This window comes from Dromiciops gliroides, chromosome 1 (genome assembly GCF_019393635.1).
Source record: "Dromiciops gliroides isolate mDroGli1 chromosome 1, mDroGli1.pri, whole genome shotgun sequence".
Classification (NCBI taxonomy): Eukaryota; Metazoa; Chordata; class Mammalia; order Microbiotheria; family Microbiotheriidae; genus Dromiciops; species Dromiciops gliroides.
The window spans coordinates 224,881,349-224,902,149 of NC_057861.1; the positions used below are offsets into that span (position 1 = coordinate 224,881,349).

The following is a 20,801-nucleotide window of genomic DNA, read 5'->3' on the forward strand; positions in this document are numbered from 1 at the left end:
AAATATTATAAAACAATCATCATTACATTTTGCACTATTTTTGAAGAGCAAATTCAATACCAGATTGGCATGATATAAAATTTGGGGGCAGTTTTTCCTTTTACCAGATGGCTTTAAAAAATACATTTAAATGATATTCTTTGTTTTCATAATGCCCATTTCCCCCCCCCGTGTCCCTCTTTCGTTCTTTTCCTACAAAGCCATCCTTATAAGATCTTTTTTAAGAGGAAAAAAAGGATGAGCAAAATTTAAAAAATCTGATATTTGCTGTATTCTATACCTGTTACTCCCCACTTCCCTTCTGTCCCCCAACTCTTCCCTTAGCAAATATAGTTTTAAAAGTAGTCTGGCCAGATTAGGTTCTTTTCTCCAGAGATAGCAGAGGGAACGAGTATATAGAAATGACTAGAAGCAATGATTCATTAGCATAATATCTGATACCAAAGGAATTCTATCAACCTTTGTGGGGGCATCTTTATCTATCTTACTCAAGACTAATAAAATCCAAAGGTAACTTGGGTCTGCTACCCTAGCTTGGCATGTTCTATGAGAGTTCCGGCCTCTTGGTCCTATACTATTTGCCACTGTCACTAATCAGATCTAGCTTGGACTTTGGGGATGGACTCTTTTTTTTGTTTTTGTTTTATTCTGGAACCACAGGTGCTACATTGCTATGGCTAGCTTAGATACTTTAGAAATTGGGGGGGGGGTCAAAGAAACTGATTGGCATATGTGTCCTGGTATTCTTTTAGAATGCTTTTATAATTCAAAATTTATTTACTATCACTAAAACGTCTAGTTGGACTTAAGTTGTGTCAGCCCACATTTCTTCCCCTAAAATACTGAGATAGAATGATTCCATTTTATATGACACAAACCTCAATCTTCTCCCTGTTGGATTGTTCATCAGTTAACATCTATAACTATTATACTGAAAACAGAAATTCACAAGAGCCACATTCTTTGAAAGTTTGGATGGATGAGATTAGATATCAGTTTGAGACATTTGTTTTGAGTATGTTATTATGAGTCAGCTTAAAACACCCTGAACATGGATGTGAAAATATTGTTCTTTTTTAAAAATGTTTTTAAGAGGTTAAATTAAAGCCATATGCCTCATTAAGATATTTAGGTAACACCATAATGGGTAAGCTATGGAAGTGTGACAATTGGAGTGATGCCTGCCCCCTGCTGGAGGGATACTGTAGGAAAGCTCCACCATGAGGAGCAGACATCTGAGGGCAAGCTATATGGCTTGGAAGGTCAGTTCCTTGGCGTCAGGAAGTGACATTTGATGTTTCTGGTTTAGACAGGAAGTTTCTGGGAAGAGGAAGGAAGCATTGGGTCCTTTTTGTTCCTGACCTCACCATGGCAGGTGAGGTGATGGGGTCTCTTAGAAATAGTTAGATTTTTACCTTTCTCTCTGTCATTAGATCCTAATGCTCTTTAATAAATGCTTAAAAGTCTAAACTCTTGCTAAAGCTTCTAATTTATTGGCGACCACTCATTAGATTTTTAGATAGTATAGCTAGAATTTTAGCCCATTACAGAAGTTTTACGAAGTTGAAAAAGACTTTAAGTATAGGCCCCATTATAGACACTATACTTTTATCTGAGGGCCAGGCTAGCTATGTTCTGCAGATCTGTAACTCACTGTTCAAGTACATAAGTGGGAAGGTAGACATGTAGAAGAAGGGAAGGGGTTTGGGAGACAGACTAAGAGAATACCCAACACTCCCCTACCCCCAACACCTCTACCAAACCAGCACACCACCATGGTGTCAGAAGCAGAAACTTCAGGAGAGAAAAACTGGCCCTTGTGGGTAGAAACCCAAGAATACTGGGAGATCATGGATAAGATAGCCATTGGAGGAAGAAGCAAGGCAGGGCTGCTATGGTGGAAGTGGGAGGAAAAATCTTGTCATCTGGTATCTCTTTTTTATTTGATCATTCTTGCTAAGTAAGAAAACTAATTTTTTACCCGTTTATAGAACATAGATGCCATTCATGCCCTTTATTCCAGGGATTCTTAACTTTTTTTGGTCATGGATCTCTTTGGTAGTCTGGTAAAACCTAAGGAACCCTTCTTGGAATAATGTTTGAATATTAACAGTCTGAAAGATATCATCAAAGAGAAGGTCACCACTGAGCTCTTCCACTCTGTATAGAACATAGGGCCAGTGAAAAGACTTGCTCCTTTAGAAACAGCAGGATCAGGCCATCATTTCCTGGGCAGATGGGCTTCAGTGGGACTACCTTCCGAGTATATAGGGGAAAGATTCAGCTGACAGCATATCTGGTCCAGAAGAGCTTTTAAATACAGAATATTCCAAAAGTCTTAGGGAAGTTTTCTGGGACATCCTAAAACAAAACTTCTGGGACATTCTAAAACAAAACCCAAGCCCAACAATATCACTGTGTGTGTGTGTGTGTGTGTGTGTAGTTTTTTAAAAGAAACAATGATTTCTTTCTTAAAAAATATACACAATCATCTTAAAACTGCACTAGACTTTTGGGACATGCTATCTATGGTCTCTTCTTGAGATAACAGTCATTATAGAGTCTTTAAATTCTGTTTAGCTTAAGGGTTTTGTTTCCCTTAGATGGAAACCTATAAGCTAATAGGTAGACACAAAATGGGGCTTCGTATATTCTAAATGGAAACAATTTTATTTTCATAGAAAAAACCACACAAACTCAGTGCTTCACCTTGGGAGTCCCTTCTGTATCATATTTACAGAAATTTCAAAAGAGTATATGTCTTTCCTTTCTCTTCTTTTTTTTTTTTTTTTTTTTTTTTTTTTTTTTTTTTTTTTTTTTTTGCGGGGCAATGGGGGTTAAGTGACTTGCCCATGGTCACACAGCTAGTAAGTGTCAAGTGTCTGAGGCCGGATTTGAACTCAGGTACTCCTGAATCCAGGGCCGGTGCTTTAACCACTGCACCATCTAGCTGCCCCTTTCCTTTCTCTTCTAATGAGAAATAAGACCCAAGATAAGCAAATGGTTCCACAAAGTGCTAATGATTTGTTTTCTATAAAGATTTCAATTGCCCAGGAGCAGCGCCCCCCTCCGCTTTAGAATACCACTAACATATCATTTTGATTTCCTCAAATACTTTAATGCCCAATCCAATCTTCCCCTCATTCTACTATATCTTTCCTTGGTTTTTATGAGAGCAAAGAAAGTGACTCAAATAGGTGGGTGGTTCAGAAACATTTTTGTGCAGCTGTGACTGCAGAAGAGGACAATAAGAGGTTAAAAAAAAAGGAAAAAAGGAGAGAAAAGAAACAAACAAACCCTCTAGCAGCATTCTCAGCTTATTAGAAAGCTGACTATTGTTCAAAGAAGCCAGTCTTTAAGTGATGGCTCTTGGATGAAAGTTTTTTTTTAAATAAAATATCTAGGGTATTTTATCCCTATCTGTTTTAATGCAGCTATTCATGAGTGCTCTTGCCAAGAGCCATAGAAAAATCCTCCATATGTTTTCTCCAATCCTGGCTAAGTGGAAAAGCTAACATCAAAGTATGAACTTTGAAACTTGAAGAACTAAGACAACCTGAACTCCACATTCTTTAAAGTCTCCAAATATTCTGCCTGCTTATTAAAAAAAAAGATTCTGAAAAAATCTAAATAGTATGTATGAATAACAGATGAAAATAAACATCCCTCTCAGCCTTGTAAGTCTATAATAAATATGGATCTGCAAACTATTGTAAAGAGTTCAGCAAACCAGGTTCCATTATTCCAGGAGCAGATGCTACAAGGTAGCAAGCCAACTTCCTCCATGTATGTTAGCAATGGAGCACTTTGAGTGCCCCCCGGATATTGTGAGAATTTAGATTAAGGTAGGAAAGAGTGAGTCACATGACTAGCGATTTCCTCTATCACTCTAACTGTGTTGTGCTTCATCCAAAAAATTTGGAGACAAACTCATTGTCCCTATGTCGTAGGGGAAAAGATGCTGGATTTGGAACTGGAAGACCTAGGTTCAAATCCTGAATCCACCACTTATTATCTGAGTAACCTTGGGCAAGTCACTTAATTCCTGTGAGCCTCATATTCCTAACCTGTAAAATGAGAGGACTGGACCAAATAACCTCTAAGGTTGTTTCTAGCTCTAAATTCTACGGGTGTGAAATTGTGGTGGTTCAGAATGACCTACCGGCAGAAGAACATCCTGAAGACTGTGTCTAAGGCAAAGCTAAGTATGCCCCTCAACTGAGGCCAAAGACCAAAGTAAAAACTGAAAATAAGTGAACATTGGTGTAACTGCAAAAGATCTGTTGGTCCATCCAAGAGCATCCCATATACAACAGAGCACCATCATCTATTCCAGAGTTAGTACAGTCTGTGTTGGCACCTAGGCCTGAAAACAATCAAGTTAACAGAAGCATTCCAGATAGAGTGAGACCTTTTTCTCAACTATGCTTATCTGAATCCACTACCAAAAAACCTTAGATATGCTTTTCTGTTACACTTTTGATTTTGGTGGGCAAAGAACATGAGGAAGATGTACCAACATATTTCTGAATGGCAAAGACAAATGGTAATAGATGAAAAACAGATAGGAAGCAGACCACACATATTAGCTATATAGCTAGGGAAATAAATGGAATCCATCTTTTGAGTTGGCTGCAAAAGGCAGAATCTTATGAAAATAATTAGCATTTACATAGCATTTTAGGGTTAATAAAACATTTTTTCTCACAGTGATTCCATAAGATACTTAGTGAAAGTATCATCATTTATATTTTACAGATGAGGAAACTGAGGCTGAGAGGTGAAATGATTTGAGTTCGAGTCAAGCCAGAATTTGAACCTAGGTCTCTTGACTACAAATCCAATGTTCTACAATATGGATTGTTTTATGAAAAGGAATTGGGCTGTGCTTGTCAAAGAATACAAAAGTAGAAAGGGATCTAGAGAAGGTCCCTAGTTAGCCTCCTGCTTTCTGGTGGGATCATACTTAAATTATCCCAGATGAATTAGAAATGAATAAATTCACTGTAGCAAAAATGGATATTTACAATATCATAGCTCCATCAAAACAGAATGAAAACTTACCTTTTCCACAGCAAATGTTCGAATTACATATTCTGCCAGAAGTTCTGTTTCTATTAAGGTAACTTTAATGTCTTTATATATCTCCGTGTCATCTGGCCAGTATTTGCAGCATTTGACCTTTTGGAAACACAAAGAAAATTAAGGGGATTTTTAAGGGAGGCTGTATTTATTTATTTTTTGGTTGAGTCCCTAAACAAGCCCTACATGGTCCACTATGATTTATAGGATGAATTTCCATCACATGCACACAGCTGAACCACATGCTGTAGGCCATGGTCCATTTATTTCCATCACCTGTGTTTTTTTTCCTCCCTTAGAAACTAGTAATCTGAATTACAAAAGTGGAAAAGCTCAGTAAAAATACCTAGATTTAAGAGAAGTGTGTTTATACCAAATATAGGCAAATTACATAACCATTCATTTCTGTTCTTTCTTTGTTAGGGAGTGGACAGGGAAAATGAACTCTAAAAAGAAGTTTGCAATACTTTAGCTCCCCTGAATACTGAGTGTTTCAAAATTGTCTGGATATTTTTAATTTTATAAAATCATAGATTTTAGACCATAGATGTTTTATTTTGGGGGAGGAAATAGCCACAGAATTTTTCCAAGGTGGAACTATAGACATACCTCATTCTAAGTAAGTAGAATTTCCTAACTGATAAAGCAGGTAACAAATTCATTCTTCCTAATTTGAATCTATTAATAATAATAATAATAATGAAAATAATAATAATAATAAACAATAAACACAACCTTTCATTTTGTATCTCATTTGTCAGCTGGCACCTCCTATGAAAAGTGTACTATTGAAGCCTGGGTCTGTAAGATATTGTAAAGCCAAAATAATAAAATGGGAGTAAAGTTACAACACTGGAATCAGAGGATTCTCAAGTCTAGGAGTCTAGCTAACAGTAGAGGGAAAATTCCATACTAGAGAAAATGCTCTGAAGGAAAATGGCCACAATCTTTATTACTTCCTCATCAAAAGTTTCCAGCACTTTGCTCTATCAGAGTAGAATAGTGTTGTATTATGCAAAAAGGCATGACACTGTAAATCAGAAGATACAGGCTCAAATTCCAGTCTTGATTTACCAGTAGGATGACTCTGGGCAAGACGCCTAGAACACATCTGAACTGACTACTCACATGGATGAGATAAGATAAGAATCTTCAGAGATGGTGGACCACTAGTTCTTATAATTTGTTTTGCTAATACATCCTGAGGTCCTCCAGGCCTTGATCTGACCTGCCTCTACATCCTCCTGATCTCTGGCACAATCATTTGATCATCAGTACCCTTGGGCCTTGCCATTTGTCTTGCAATGAACTTTCTTTTGTGTGTGTTTTTCTTCCAAATAGAGTACGAGTTCCTGCAGGGCAGAGATTATGTTGTTCTTTCTTTTCTTTTCTTTTTTTTGTTTGGTGAGGCAATTGGGGGTTAAGTGACTTGTCCAGGGTCTCACAGCTAGAAAGTGTTAAGTGTCTAAGGCTGGATTTGAACTCAGGTCCTCCTGAATCCAGGGCCAGTGCTCTTTCCACTGTGCCACCTAGCTGCCCCATCTTGTTTTTTCTATTTGTATTCTCAGCATTTAGCATAATGTTTGGCACAAGTGCTTGGTTAAGGTTGGTTCATTCATTCATTCATTCATTCTCTAGACCTCTGTTACCTAGCTACTTGCAAAATGAGGGGGAGATTGAATTAGATGATCTCAAAGATATCTTGCAACTTTAAAAGATGAATCCTAATATTGAGATATTGTTCTACCCTCCCCCAACTTCTATCTTCCATTCACCTCCTACAATGCATCTCTGAATTTGTAGTAGTTGTTAATGGAAAAAAAGGAATAGCTTTTTAGACATTTACTTTGTAACCAACTTTGCTGAAACCAAGTGATAGATGTCTATAACTTTTGAACACATTATTGTAATAAAGTACCCATGATTTTGCTATGTATGTTGATGGGGCCATCTGAATTGATGTAAGTATTGTACCATGTCTAAGTATTCAAATCAACTCTTCTAAAATATGTTTGACTAATGTTGATTTTGTGGAATTTCACTAGTTTCTCTCCTTTACTGAGTTGCTAGGGTTTCACCCTTTGAAGACACTGAGTCTATACATGGTAAGTAGCAGACACACACACACACACACACACACACATACATATATATATGTATATATAGATGATATGTGGTTCTTTTATATTCATATACAGAAATTCTTTAAACACATATTCTTTTTTGTTTAGATAAATATGTTATACAGAAAATTAAAGAAACATTAAAAAACTCCAAGAAAATTAAAAATCCAAATAATTCCATCACATATTTTATGATTTCTGCTGAGTTCTTCCTTCCCCAAAAGAAGCAGCTGACTCTGGATGCACTTGCTTAGATCTTTTAAAACCAAACCAAGCCAAAATAAATAAATGACTAAACAAAAACTACCCTATAACTTTTAAGATAAATATTATATGGAAAAATTTCCTAAAACTTTATAGTCACAAAAATAGAAGGCCTCAGTGACACAGTAAAGGTTTACTTTTCATCTAGACAGCTGCTCTTCTTGACATTGTGAAGCCCAGGTACTTTGTGCAAACCCTTGTTTCATTTGCACTAATCCTCCCAGACATTTCTGCCTCACCTAGTCTTGTCCAATACATAACATTTTCCTGTCTGCCTATATTGCCACCCACACCCCAGGAGCAGCACAGCTTCTTGATATCAAACCTCGGCATCCTGGTATACTGATTAACTTTTCTTTTTCTGCTCGTTACTCTATGGCCTCCTTCTGTGGAATCTGATCCACACAAATGTGCCCAAAGCACGTAGGAAACAGGAAGCAGCTGCAGTCCCAGACCCTGTTGAGGCACAGCTACTGATCACCAAGTGTTTCTAACATTAGCTTGGCTCCTTTCAGACAGGTGCCTGCCATTCTCCAAGCCAATCAGTTTAACCAAGTGAACAGCAACAAGAAGAAAAAGAGGAAACCTAGATTTCTCTGCACTGTTTGGCTCTGAAGGGAAACACACATTTCTAACTTTGTGCTGTCTGGATGTCTTAGATTAGACTATAATTAAGTAACAGTAGGCATTTTAGCTGCTTCTTTGCAGAATGTGTTTCCAGAAAGCCTGGCCACCCTCCCTACCACAGGGGCATCTGCCTGGGCAGGCAGAAAAATGCTGGACTGACCATCTTCCAGAATAACCCACAAGGATTCTGTTATGTCTGTTTTTAGCTCTTGAATAAGCTTTTAAAAAAAGTATTCCTTTCTAGTATCTTTTCAGTTTGTTGTACCTCTGTCAAATTATTTTTCTCTTAAGAAAAGGAATGGACTACGTACACAACTTGCAAATCTTATATGTTAGATAAAGAATGACTGAATATAAGAAGAATATGTCTAGATTTTCCCCTCCTTTGAAGCTGAGCCTACTAGCTGTGTGCCTTTCTGAGCAAGAAAAAATGAGGAAGCTTGCTCCTTAGTTGGTCAGTCAATAGATATTTATTAAGCACCTAGTATGTGCTAGAATTGTGATAAACACTGGGGTTGTAAAAGGGCAAAAGGCAGTCCCTATCCTCAGAGACAAAAAGCAAACAAATACTGTATGTACAAACAAGCTATCTAGAGGATGAGGAGGAAATAATTAAGAGAAGAAATATTCTAGAATTAAGAAGAGTTGGGAAAAGCTTCCTGTAGAAGATGGGATTTTTGTTGGGAATTAAGGGAAGGCAGTGATGGAGATGAGGAGGGAGCTTCTCTTCTCTTGTTCTGTAATTTTGCCAGGTCAAACTGTTACTTCTAATCATGTTCTAATTATATGGCATCCATGAGAAGTGGTGGCTTTTATGTACATGTCATTAATCATGCAAAAATATACAGACTCTGGCTCCAGTAAAACATTGTGGGCCCAGTGAACACAAACACCCAAATGCTATAATGAATTTTTTCCTTTATGCTGTTCTAATGAGTCCACCTATCAATGAATCAAATATTTAGTAAAGATCTGCTGTGTGCATAGCACTGTGTAAGGAAAGATATGGACTCCAACAGTGCTCTGAAATATCTTGGAAGAGCTAAGACTGACATATTATAAGACCAATATTGAATGATAAGAGTATTTAATTAGTTGGTAAATTGGATGGTAGTAGTATGAATTACTGTGGGAAGACTTTACATCTTGAGGGGAAGGACTGTTGTGGGGTTTTTTTGTGTGTCTGTAACCTCAGTGCTTAACAATTCATGACACATATTGTTCACTTGTTTCAGTCACGTCCAACTCTTTGTGACCCCATTTGGGGTTTTCTTGGCAAAGATACTTTAGAGGATTTCCATTTCCTTCTCCAGCTCATTTTATGGCTCAGGAAAATGAGGTGTGGGGACCAATTTTTAATTGGGGAGTGTTAGCTAAGCGGCTTGCCACAATATTGGGGCAAGGAAGGAGCCCGGCAGCCTCCCTCAAAACAGAACAGGATTTATTTTAACAAGAACGAACTTAAAAAAAAATACACAAACAGGATCAGTAGAATTAAGAGAAAGGAAATAAAATGGGGAAAGGGAAATTATACAACCTGAAAAATACCACCACCCAGGAATCAGCTGAGAATACATAGCAGAGCTCCTGTTGCATTCCAGTTTCCAGCTAGAATGGCAAATTCTCCTCCTCATACCCAGAAAACCCCACATAGGCCCTAACCAATTGGCTGGCCACTCTAACAGTCACATGACTGCCCTCACTAAGCTTCCAATCATTATAATTTTGCGTGAGGTGCCAGTGCCATGGCAATGGCTACAACCAGTGGGTGGAGCATGGTGCGGTTTGCAGAGCCCCAGGCCAGTGCTCCTTGAGGCATTAAAACCTCAAATAACAATTAATTCTTTACAGAGGCAAACAGGGTTAAGTGACTTGCCCAGGATCACGCAGATCAAGTGTCTAAGACTGGATTTGAACTCAGGCCTTCCTTTTAAATCTTTTAAAACGATAGAAATTAAAGAGGGATGAAATAAAGATGTGGAAGGCACTGTTAGATACTGGCCTAAGACCCACCTGACCCTAACAAGCACTTCCATTGGCTTATCAGGGTATCTGAAATTCTTACAATTAGAGTCATTACTTTGGGTTAAATATTCTCCTCTTCCTAAGCATTTAATATAGTCATCCCTCAGGGTCTTGTTTGGGGCCCTCTTCTCCAATCTCTATACTTTTCTGCTTGGAGATTTCATTAGCAACCACGAATTCAATCATCATCTCTGTTCTGATGATTGTCAAATCTATCCATGCAGCCCTAATCTCTCTTGACCTTTAGTCCCATATTACCAACTTCCTACTAGGCTTCTACACCAGGATATCCCCTTGGCTAGCTCAAACTAAACATGTTTAAAACAGAACTAAATGGGGCAGCTAGGTGGCACAGTGGGTAGAGCACTGGCCCTGGATTCAGGAGTACCTTAGTTAAAATCCAGTCTCAGACACTTGACACTTACTAGCTGTGTGACCATGGGCAAGTCATTTAACCCCCATTGTCCTTCAAAAAAAACAAAAAACAAAACCAGAACTAATTTTACTTCACCCCAAACCCAATTTTACTCTAAATTTCCCAATTTCTGTTCGTGGCCCCAGCATCTCCAGCATCTTTCTAGTCATTGGGATTCACAACCTTTGGAATCATCCTCCTTCTCTCCCTCAACATTCTTCCACATACAATCATCTGACAAGTTTTGCTGTTTCTACCTCCATGATATCTGTCATATCTATTCCTTTCTCTCCACTGACATAGCCTTTACTCTAGTTTAGGTCCCCAACACTTCTCACTTGGACTACTGCTGTAGTCTCCTAACTGATTTCTCTGTTTTCCTTTCTTCACTCTCAAATCCATCCTCCATACTACTGCCCAACTGACAGCCCTACAAAAGATCTGACCATGTCATACCATTCTCAAAAAAACTTAAATATTTCTCTTTTGCCTTTAGAGTATAAAAGCCTCTGGGGGCAGCTAGGTGGCACAGTGGATAGAGCACTGACCCTGGAGTCAGGAGGACCTGAGTTCACATCTGGCCTCAGACACTTAACACTTACTAGCTGTGTGGCCCTGGGAAAGTCACTTAACCTTCATTGCCCCACAAAAAAAAAGGAAAAAAAGAAAAAGGAATATAAAATCCTCATTTAGGACATTTAAATCCATTCATAATCTGGATCCCACTTAACTCACCAGTCATTTCATATCATTCTCCTTCATGCACTTTTTATTCTAGCTAAACTGGACAAGTAGCTTATGCTCCCATGCAATACTCCATCTCCTGCCCACATCCCTTTGCACACATGGTGCCCATGTCTTAGATACATGCCCTCTTTATTTATACTGAACAGAATAATTCATGTCCTTTAAAACATGAAATTCCAGGTGTCACTGTGTACATGAGGCCTTACTGATTAGTAGCATTCCCTCCTTCCTACTGAAATTACTTTGTATATACTTATTATTAACTTACTGTCCATGATCTTTTCACAGTGCCTTGCCCATAGGAGGTGCTTAATAATTGTTTATTAATTTATTTTGATTGATCTATTCTAGAATACATGCTCCCTGAGGGCAGCATTTTTGTCTTTGCATAAGGGAGATATCCTAAATACCCATATCTCAATAAAGATAATTAGTGGAAAGATATGAAGTTTTAGATGTGTAAACAATATGGTTTACAACCTATGGAAAGTTGGAAAAATAGCTCCAGAGAGGGGTCTATATTTGTATTCCCAGTGTCTGGCCCACAGGAAATGCTTAAGACATGCTTGTTAAAAGCATGCCTGCAAAGAAGAGATAGGAGAAGATCCCTCCCTTTATTCCTTTGCAGAGGTGGGGTGGCACAACAGTAAGGAACACTTAATATATTAATTGCAAGGTTTTTTCATCATATCATCAATTTTGCTCATTTATTTTTATTTTATTTCTTTGCTTTTTATTGATTTATTTAATTTTTATTATATTAATTTTATTTCTTTGCTTTTTCTTTAAAAATGTCTTTGATAACAGAGATGGCTCTCTGGGAGGGGATGATAGAGAGGGAGTGGGATACAAAGGAAAGTCTAGGAAATATAAAAATAAAGAATATCAATAACATTTATTTAAAAAAGAAATGCTTGTTAAACCAAATGAAGATGATCTGTCCAGGATACTTTAAAATATCACTAGGAAAAGACATTTTACATATTTTATCATATTAACATATTACTTTTGCAGAAAAGAAATGTTTTAAAGAGGAATAAAAGCCTGGAAGAGAAGGAATTATTGTGAAGGGCAGACAGTGAAGCATAAGAGGAGAAATGTTAAAAAAAACAAAACAAAACAAATTGGGGTGACAGTGAATAATAGAATTTCAGAAAGGAAAGAAATTAAACCACTCACAAGCCCCTTCATTTTAAAGATGAAGCCCATTAGGCTAAGGGAGGCAGTAGATATAGAAGAAAGGTCATTGGATTTGGAATCTTGAAGACCTGAGTTCAAATCCTATCTCATATAATTAATAGCCATGTGACTCATGGTAAAACACTTAACTTTTATGGACCTCAGTTTCCTCATCTAGAATGAAATGGTTGGATTTGATGATGGCCTCTATGGTCTAATCCAACTCCAGATCTATTACTCTATGATTCTAGGACATGCCTAGATAGTGATAGACCTAGTACTAGAAGCCAGGTCTCCAGACTCCAAGTTCAGTGCTTTCTTTATTCTATTTATGCTCTTTTTATCTTTGCCACTCACAAGAGATGAACTTTACCTACCTCCCCCCAAATTGGCCTAGTGTTGGTTCTGCTTAAAGGAACAGATTCCAAGATGGGGAAAGGTTTTTCTATCTCAAAACATCTCATTCACCTGGTTATTTAGACCAGGAAGAAAAGAAAACAAAAGGTTATAGTATCTTGTGATTTTTCCCCCTTTCTCTCAACTGGGAGGATGAGTATTAGAGTTCTTTTGAATATAGCCTCAATGTTTACAGCATCACTATCCCTTGCAAGTGGATAGGTAGAAAGTGCAAGTGGGTTTCTGCAAAAAGGTCTGTCAAAGCAAAAAAGCTGGTGAGGTGATAGATTTATTTCATGAGGAAATGAACAATTGAAATGATTGAAAGGTTGGTTTTGGTTAGAGGAGGCATTATAGTGCTTGATAATAAATATAACCTTAAAAGGAGAGAATGGAAGAAAGAAGAGAATAGCATCAGAATTATCAGCTAATTTTCAATGGATTCATCTTTTAGGAGAAAAAAGCATGCAGAAATTGACCCTAGTTCTATTTAAAATAATCAACAGGCCATGAAGAGTATGGTTTTGAAGGAGATACTGAATAGCATGGAGGAAAGACACTACAGAAAGCACTGGTACTCTGGGGCACTAGCCAAGAGCAGTTTCCAACCAGCCTTCCAAGACAGCCTTATTCAATGCTATTCTGTATCCAAACTCCATTTTCTAGCAGAATCATATCAGGTCCAAAACACTCCTCATTTAAACTCAAGAACACAGAAAGCTCTGGTGCTATCTGGTTTTGGGATCACCTTCAGGAAACACCTCTGAGATTTCTTGGAAAGTAACTATCTAAATTCACCTATCATCCATTGCTGAGCCAGGAACTTTCTGCTGCCTTTATGGTTCGACTGCTAGAAAAAGCCACTATAAACCTTATATAACGTGCCCTTTCTCTCCTTTAATATCATACCTTCTGAAGGACAGTCATTATTTTTTCTACTAGTAAGGCTCCTTATCCTCCATTCCCTTTCCTGCCTTGCACTTTACTTTGCTAAATGGACATAAAGTACCAGAAAGCAATCATTCCACATTATTGCCACTCCTCCATGCCCCCTCCCATTACAATCCATAAGTAATTATGAACTAACTCCTTTGGAATTGATAGGCTCTTGCAAATAGTAGGTGTTTAATAATTGTTAGTTGTTGATGGTGGTGATGTTAGAGTCACTTTAAGAGCCACACAAGAAACCAGCCTTGTTACTCTATAATCCTGCTTTGTTTTTGGCATAAAACTGTACTATTGAATGCAATAAAAAAGTACAGTTAACTCTGGGCTCCTGCCAAGAAGAGTTTCTATCCAGGTTTCCAACAAATCCACTTATTCAAGACTATTTGGTTTCAATCTTATTCAATAGAACTGGCTCCAAATAAATTTTGACTATTTCCAAAATTTAAGTCTACCCTCAAATAAGGATTTTTATTTTAAAAATGCTACATTTTCTGAAAGTAATTCCAAAAGAAAAATTCTAAAAAATGTTTTGGGCAATGGCAACATTATTAGAATAAACATCAATTCTCCAAAAGTGATGCTACATTGAATGAGATGATACTAATATTCATGTGGATGCTGAAGTTTTGTTCTACAGGCAAACTCCATCTAAATGGAACTGTAGGGGAAATGACATTTAAATGGGGGCAGTTAGTTTCATAGAAACAAGGTTATAGATGGGAGACAGTTCATGGGAAAACAAAATACAGACCATCAAAGCTTAAAAATTAGTCTTTACTGAGATTTTATACTATAACCGAGCTGAATGAAGTGGGGTTATTTTGATGACATGCTAACAGCCTGGAAAAGAAGTGATGACATACCAATTTATAGAGGGGACTTGAGATTATACTGCTGGTAGCCAGTAAAAAAGAAGGTGGATAAAAGGATGTATTTCCAAAAGAATGCAAGGGCAGTGACTATTTTTTCTCACATATTTAGAATCCTATTTTCCACATTACATTTAAAATACAAATTTTACATCAATTTTTTTTTTTAGTGAGGCAATTGGGGTTAAGTGACTTGCCCAGGGTCACACAGCTAGTAAGTGTTAAGTGTCTGAGGCCAGATTTGAACTCAGGTCCTCCTGACTCCAGGGCCGGTGCTCTATCCACTGCGCCATCTAGCTGCCCCTACATCAATTTTTAAAAACTTTGTCTTCCAAATTCTCTTCCTTCCTTCCCCCTCCCAAGAACTCAAGAAATTCAATATAAACAAAACATAAGCAATCATGCATCACATTTCTGCATTAGCCAGGTTGAGAAAGAAAACAGATGAAAACAAAACTTAAAATAAAGAAGCTAACAAAAAAATTATGCTTCAATCTGTATTCAAATACTCTCAGTTTTCTCTCTGTAGATGGATTGCATTTTTAATAAGACCTTCAGAGTTGTCTTGGATCATTGCATTGCTGGAAATAACCAAGTCATTCACAGCAGATCATCTCACAATATTGCTGTTATTTTGTATACAACACATTTCACTTTGCATCAGCTCATGTAGGTCCTTCCAGTTCTTTCTGATAGCATCATGCTCATCATTTTTTAAATAGTAAACTATATTTATATAGTACTTTAAAGAGATTTCCTTATAATAAACCCATGAGGTTGATTATTGCAACAACAGTAGTAGATAACATTTATATAGTACCTTATACTTGACAAAGAATTTTTTTCACAACAGTCTGGCAAAATAAGTACCATATGTTTTGCCATCATTACCATCAATCATCATCCATCAGTCCTCCTCATCATCCTCAATCAATCCTAATATTCTTTATTCACTGCCCCACTCCTCCCCCATCTCTCCCCCCACTCCATAAACCTTTTCCTCCTTCTTTCTTTGATGTGAGATTCCCCCCCCCATTATATCTCTCCTCTTTTCCCTCCCCCAGTGCAATACTCTCCCCCAGGTGCTATGATTTAAGGAGGAGCAGGTTCTTCACTCACTTGGCCTATGCTCTGGTCTGTAAATAACCCCTGGCCAACTTGCTAATTAATGAGGGGACATTTTTTTTTTGCTCTGGTTGTAAGCTTAGATGAGCCTGCACCCCTCCCCTACTGGGGCAGCTGCCACTCAAGATTTCTTCCTGCTTCCCTGCTGGAGTAGAACAACCAAATTCCACCTGAGTTCCAGCAGAAACCCCTGTGGTCCCCCCTCCACCCAACCACTCAGCCCTCTCAACCAGACCATGAGCTTAGTTCCAGATGATGACAGCACTACACCTGATTCGAAGGCTCGGGATAAATTTCTCTGGCATGAACTGCCTGGGGCTGGATCTGTGTAGGCCTGACGGCAGGGTTGGGCTCCATTCCCACCCTGGTACAGCAGCCCCCTCCTGCCAAATTCCTAAGCTGTCTTTGGCTGGAAAATGGTCTCAGCCCATCCTTTTGTGGGTTCTGCTGCTCCAGGAATTGTTTTATGGCTTTGTTTGAAGTTTTTTGGAGCAATTGTGTCAGGAGCTCTGAACACTTACTATCTTTCCTCCACCATCTTGGCTTTGCCTCCTCTCTTCCAGGCAGTGACCATTTAATTTTTATTTTTGTATCCCCAGGACCTAGTGCAATGTTTGGCAAATAGGGCCTTAAGAAATTCTTTCTCAATGAATGAAACAAAGAATATAGTGACATCCTACAAGGGAACAGAGGCTAACTTTTCTTTCCAAAAATTCCCTAACCATTACTTTGAGATATAGCTAGAGATGATGGACTTTCAAATGTGATTGAACATTGCCATTCTTCTTCTTTTTATTAATTATTATTATTATTATTAGTAGTAGTAGTAGTAGTAGTAGTAGTAAAGAAAATAGACTGTCCACATGAGAGGAAGGGAACAAGCTCTCTCCCAAAAGAACAGAGAAATGGAAAAGTGCTGACATCTTGTGCAATAACATGTAAAAGAAGAAGATTAACTGATCAGAGTTGAGATTTGGGGGTTTAAGGACCAAACATCCCTGCTTTAATATACCGGACCAGCTGAACAACCAATGAGATACTGACAGAATTTGCAGAAATTTGGCTGAGTTTTTTTCCAGCCTTATTTTTTGGTTTCTCTTCTATTTTCTTTTATTTTCTAGTAGCAGCTAGGTAGAACAATGAACTCCTGATGTCTCTCTGTGAAGGGGATTGCTATTGACAAGAGCTTGGCCATATAAGTGAATGCTTTATATTAAGTACTCCATATGTCTCTGTGATTAAGTAGTCCAAGTGAGGAATACGGACAAACTAAACTGAGCTATAGGGATGTTAGTGGGAATTTGACTATGGTGGGATTTGGTCAAACAAAGTTTGATTAAGGAAAATTTATGTGGGGCTATGCCTATATTAATTACTTAGTACATTATCACTATATCTCATATCTGTTAGGGGCCACATGATCTAGAACTAGAAGGGAGCTTAGAGGTATTTTAGTTTAGTACCCTGAGTCCTAGAGAGGTTAAGTGACTTCTTGAAGGTCACACAGGTACTATGAAGAAGAGCTAGGATTTGAACACAGGTCCTCTTACTTAAAATCCAGTGATCTTTTCATTAATTGCCTTCCAGGTTCACTCTCTTGTCAGCTGTACCTCTACATTGGCTGCCTTCCCTCATTTTTTTTTTTTTGTTGGGCAATGAAGGTTAAGTGACTTGCTCAGACACAGCTAGAAAGTGTCAAGTGTCTGAGGCCAGATTTGAACTCAGGCCCTCTTGAATACAGGGCTGGTGCTTTATACCCTGTGCCTTCTCTCATTGAGGATAACTCTACCCTGAGTCCTTCTTGGTGACTGGCCCAGTCCTTTCCCAGAACCGCCATATTATCAGAAGTCTCAATCATGTTTCCATTTCATTCTCCAATCTACTCTTTTATAGGCTGTCTTCCCCTATTAGAAAATAAGCTTCATCAACGTAGAAACAACCTTGTTGTCTTGTTTTTGTGTCCCCAGCATTTAACATAGTACATAGAATACTATAGGGACTTAATACATGATTTATCTATCTAAGCTAGGATAGGGAGCACTATTACGTATACTGTCCTACCTAGAGAGGTGGTATGGCACAGAGAATGTATGGAGGACTTAAGGACATACTTCAGTGAAAAATCTAGAAAAGGGCTCCTACAGCGGATATGAATGTATGTATAATATGTATATATTCCAGAGAGCCCTCTGGGGGCTTTCTAGAATTGCTTTATCTCTTTAAAAGTAGTGTGACTGCAATTATATTACTGGAAAAAATTATGAAAAAATTGTAAAACCCTGAAAAGGAAAAAAAATCAGTTTGTGTTCCATTTCAAGACTCGAGGGACAATTTAATACACATTGTATTCATTAAGTAGTTGTGGAGTCAGAGGCCCTGGGTTCAAGCACTACTTCTGACACTATCTGCTTGACCTCAGGCAATTCACTTGATCTCCATTTCCTTATCTGGAAAATGAGACAGTTGAACTAGGTCTTCTTTGGGATACATTGTAGAGTCAGGCATAGGAGTGAGTCTATTATCCACTATAAAAAAAGTACTGTCCAGGGTGCTGGGGTATCAAATCACTTCCCTCATGTCTCAGTGCCCACTGTCAGGTTTTATCATTCAGGGAATCCCTTGTACTATTTTGAAATACATGGTCCTTAGGTTATTTTCAGAAGGAATTAAATAGTGGTTGGTTAGTTTTATGCCCAACCACTTGGCATTCTAGTCTCTCCGTGTTCTGATTGCAAATTGAACTAGTTAAATGCTAAAATCCCTTCTCACCTCTAACTATGCTTTTATGGCTGTATTTCTCATTATTTTCCTTTGTATTAAGACAAACAAAAAGCCTGAGGGACAGAGTTTCTGGGTAATTAATAATCAATTTATTAATTAGGCAAGCACATAATCAATAAATTGAGGTCAGTGATTCTCTTAGAAACCAAAGACCTCACATGGAGGTCACTGAATATTTAAATACCTTTGGAAAAGGGGGTGTCCTGTCCCTAAGGGTGAAAATCAATTCTGACTGGTTAATAATTAATGAGAGAATGAATATTATAATGTGAGGTAGGCTTATTATAATGAGGGGCTGGGGGACATGATCAAGTCAGCATTTTCCCCGGATCATTTGGCCTCCAGAAATCTAGAAAAAGATCCTATTCTCCACCCAGTCCTACCAGAGTTAAACAATGGGCTGGATTCACCTAGAGTCTCTTTACTCTTTAGTTAGAAATAAGCTCTCCTAATTGTTTGGGGTCCTGCCCAAAATTCAGGAGAATATCTCATTATTAGCTCTATCTTTCACAAGGAAGAGAAAAAACCCTACTAATAACTGACCTACTAATAACCAGAGAATCTTTGCATCCCATATAAAAAATCACTTATTAATATAATAAGAAAATAATCATTTTTCTCATTTTATCCTACATTATATACCATTCCTCCAAAGTTCCAGTTCTCTTTTGCCTCCATTACTTTTACTAGATAGTACCATTCCCATTGTTTGGCATGTTCCTTCTGCTGCCAAAACCTATTGAAATTCAACTATTTTTCAACACTTAGATTAATTGCTACCTCTTACATGAAGACTTAGAAAAATGTCTTACTAATGCCTCTGGTGTTTTGTCAGTGACTTTTGTGTTTTATTATAAGATCATCAGAATCTTAAATCTACAGGAAGCCACACAAAGTATTTGGGCTTCCTCATTTTACAGATAAGGAAACTGAGTCCCAGAAAAGTTAAGAGAATTGCCAATGGTCACCCCAATAATGTGTTAAAGGTGACACTTAAACCCATATCCAACAAATCTAAATCTAACATTCTTTCCATTGCAATAGACACAAAGAGTGTAGTATAAGAAATATAACAGCGTAAGAAGCTGATCATTATAGAATGAAAACCAGAGATGAATAAGTCATATTTGTAGACTTGATGACACATGACAAAAACTTTTAGCAAATCTTTTAAAAAACTGATGTACACCAAAGTACCTATTGACTACCTCTGACCACAGAACCTTCCTTTTTAATTAAATGACACAAGAAACAGTTAAGGAAAATGCCTATTAGAATGACCAAGTCTGAAAGCATTCCAACATTTCCCTCCCCTCCTCCTTTCCCACTCTATTGAGATCCTCCATGAAGGTTTCCTAAATTCAACTAGTTGGAAGTGATCTCTTTCTTCTCTAAACTCCCAGTGCATTATCACAATACTTCTCTCAGAGCATTTATTGCATTCAATCCTGTATTAAAGTTATTTGTTTCCCTGTCATTCTTGTAAGTTTTTCAGTGATAAGGGCTATATTTACTTCTTTGTATCTTTTAGAGTGTCCAGCACAGTACATAGTAGGTGTCTGAGAAATATTTATGGAATGAAAGACTTCAGAGAGATTCTAGAAAGTTTGTGTGCTCTGTAGTTCTAGGATATCCCTGCCTCTGCCTCATATCTTTTAAACTATTTGGACTGCAACTCATACTACAAGGTTATCTTGAGGGAGACCTTTAACTTTGGAGCTATACTCAGAGGAATCTCTGAAGGGGTACTGAATTGGAGCTTAATCAGGCAGGTGAAATCTAGTTAAAATAATCATCAAGGAAAGTGTTGTAAGAGAAGAGTAGCAGAGATTCTAAAAAAGGGAAACAGATAGCCCAAGGATATATGTAAAAGTGAGAAGTACAGACTGAGACTAGCCAATATAGACACAGAAAAATCTTTGTAAAAATGATAAAAAGTATTTATATAAAGACAAAAATAAGCATTATGTGAATCAGCAAAACACTAAACGCTTTCCAATTAAATACAAGAGTAAAGCAAGAATGGCCCTTGTCCTTGCTATTATTTGATATAGTTCTAGAAGATAAAAGAATTAAAAGCATAATAAAGACAGGTAAGGAGAAAATAAAACAAACTCTCTTTGCTAATGACATGTGATTTACTTTGAAAACTCCAGAGTATTTAGTAAAGAACTAAATGAAATAATAGCTTCAATTTAGCTATAAGCTACAGTACAAAAT

At 37.6% G+C, this 20,801-nt stretch overlaps 1 protein-coding gene across 10 annotated transcripts in view; it reads right to left on the reverse strand.

Moving 5' to 3' along the window:
• The window catches only part of PTPRM (protein tyrosine phosphatase receptor type M), a 1,039,589-nt gene that overhangs the window by 37,043 nt on the left and 981,745 nt on the right, over positions 1–20,801 (reverse strand). For all 10 annotated transcript variants that reach the window (XM_043975661.1, XM_043975656.1, XM_043975655.1 and 7 more), the window contains one exon: positions 5,065–5,181. In XM_043975661.1, the coding sequence (XP_043831596.1) occupies positions 5,065–5,181 (117 nt within the window). The remainder of the gene's footprint in view (positions 1–5,064; positions 5,182–20,801) is intronic.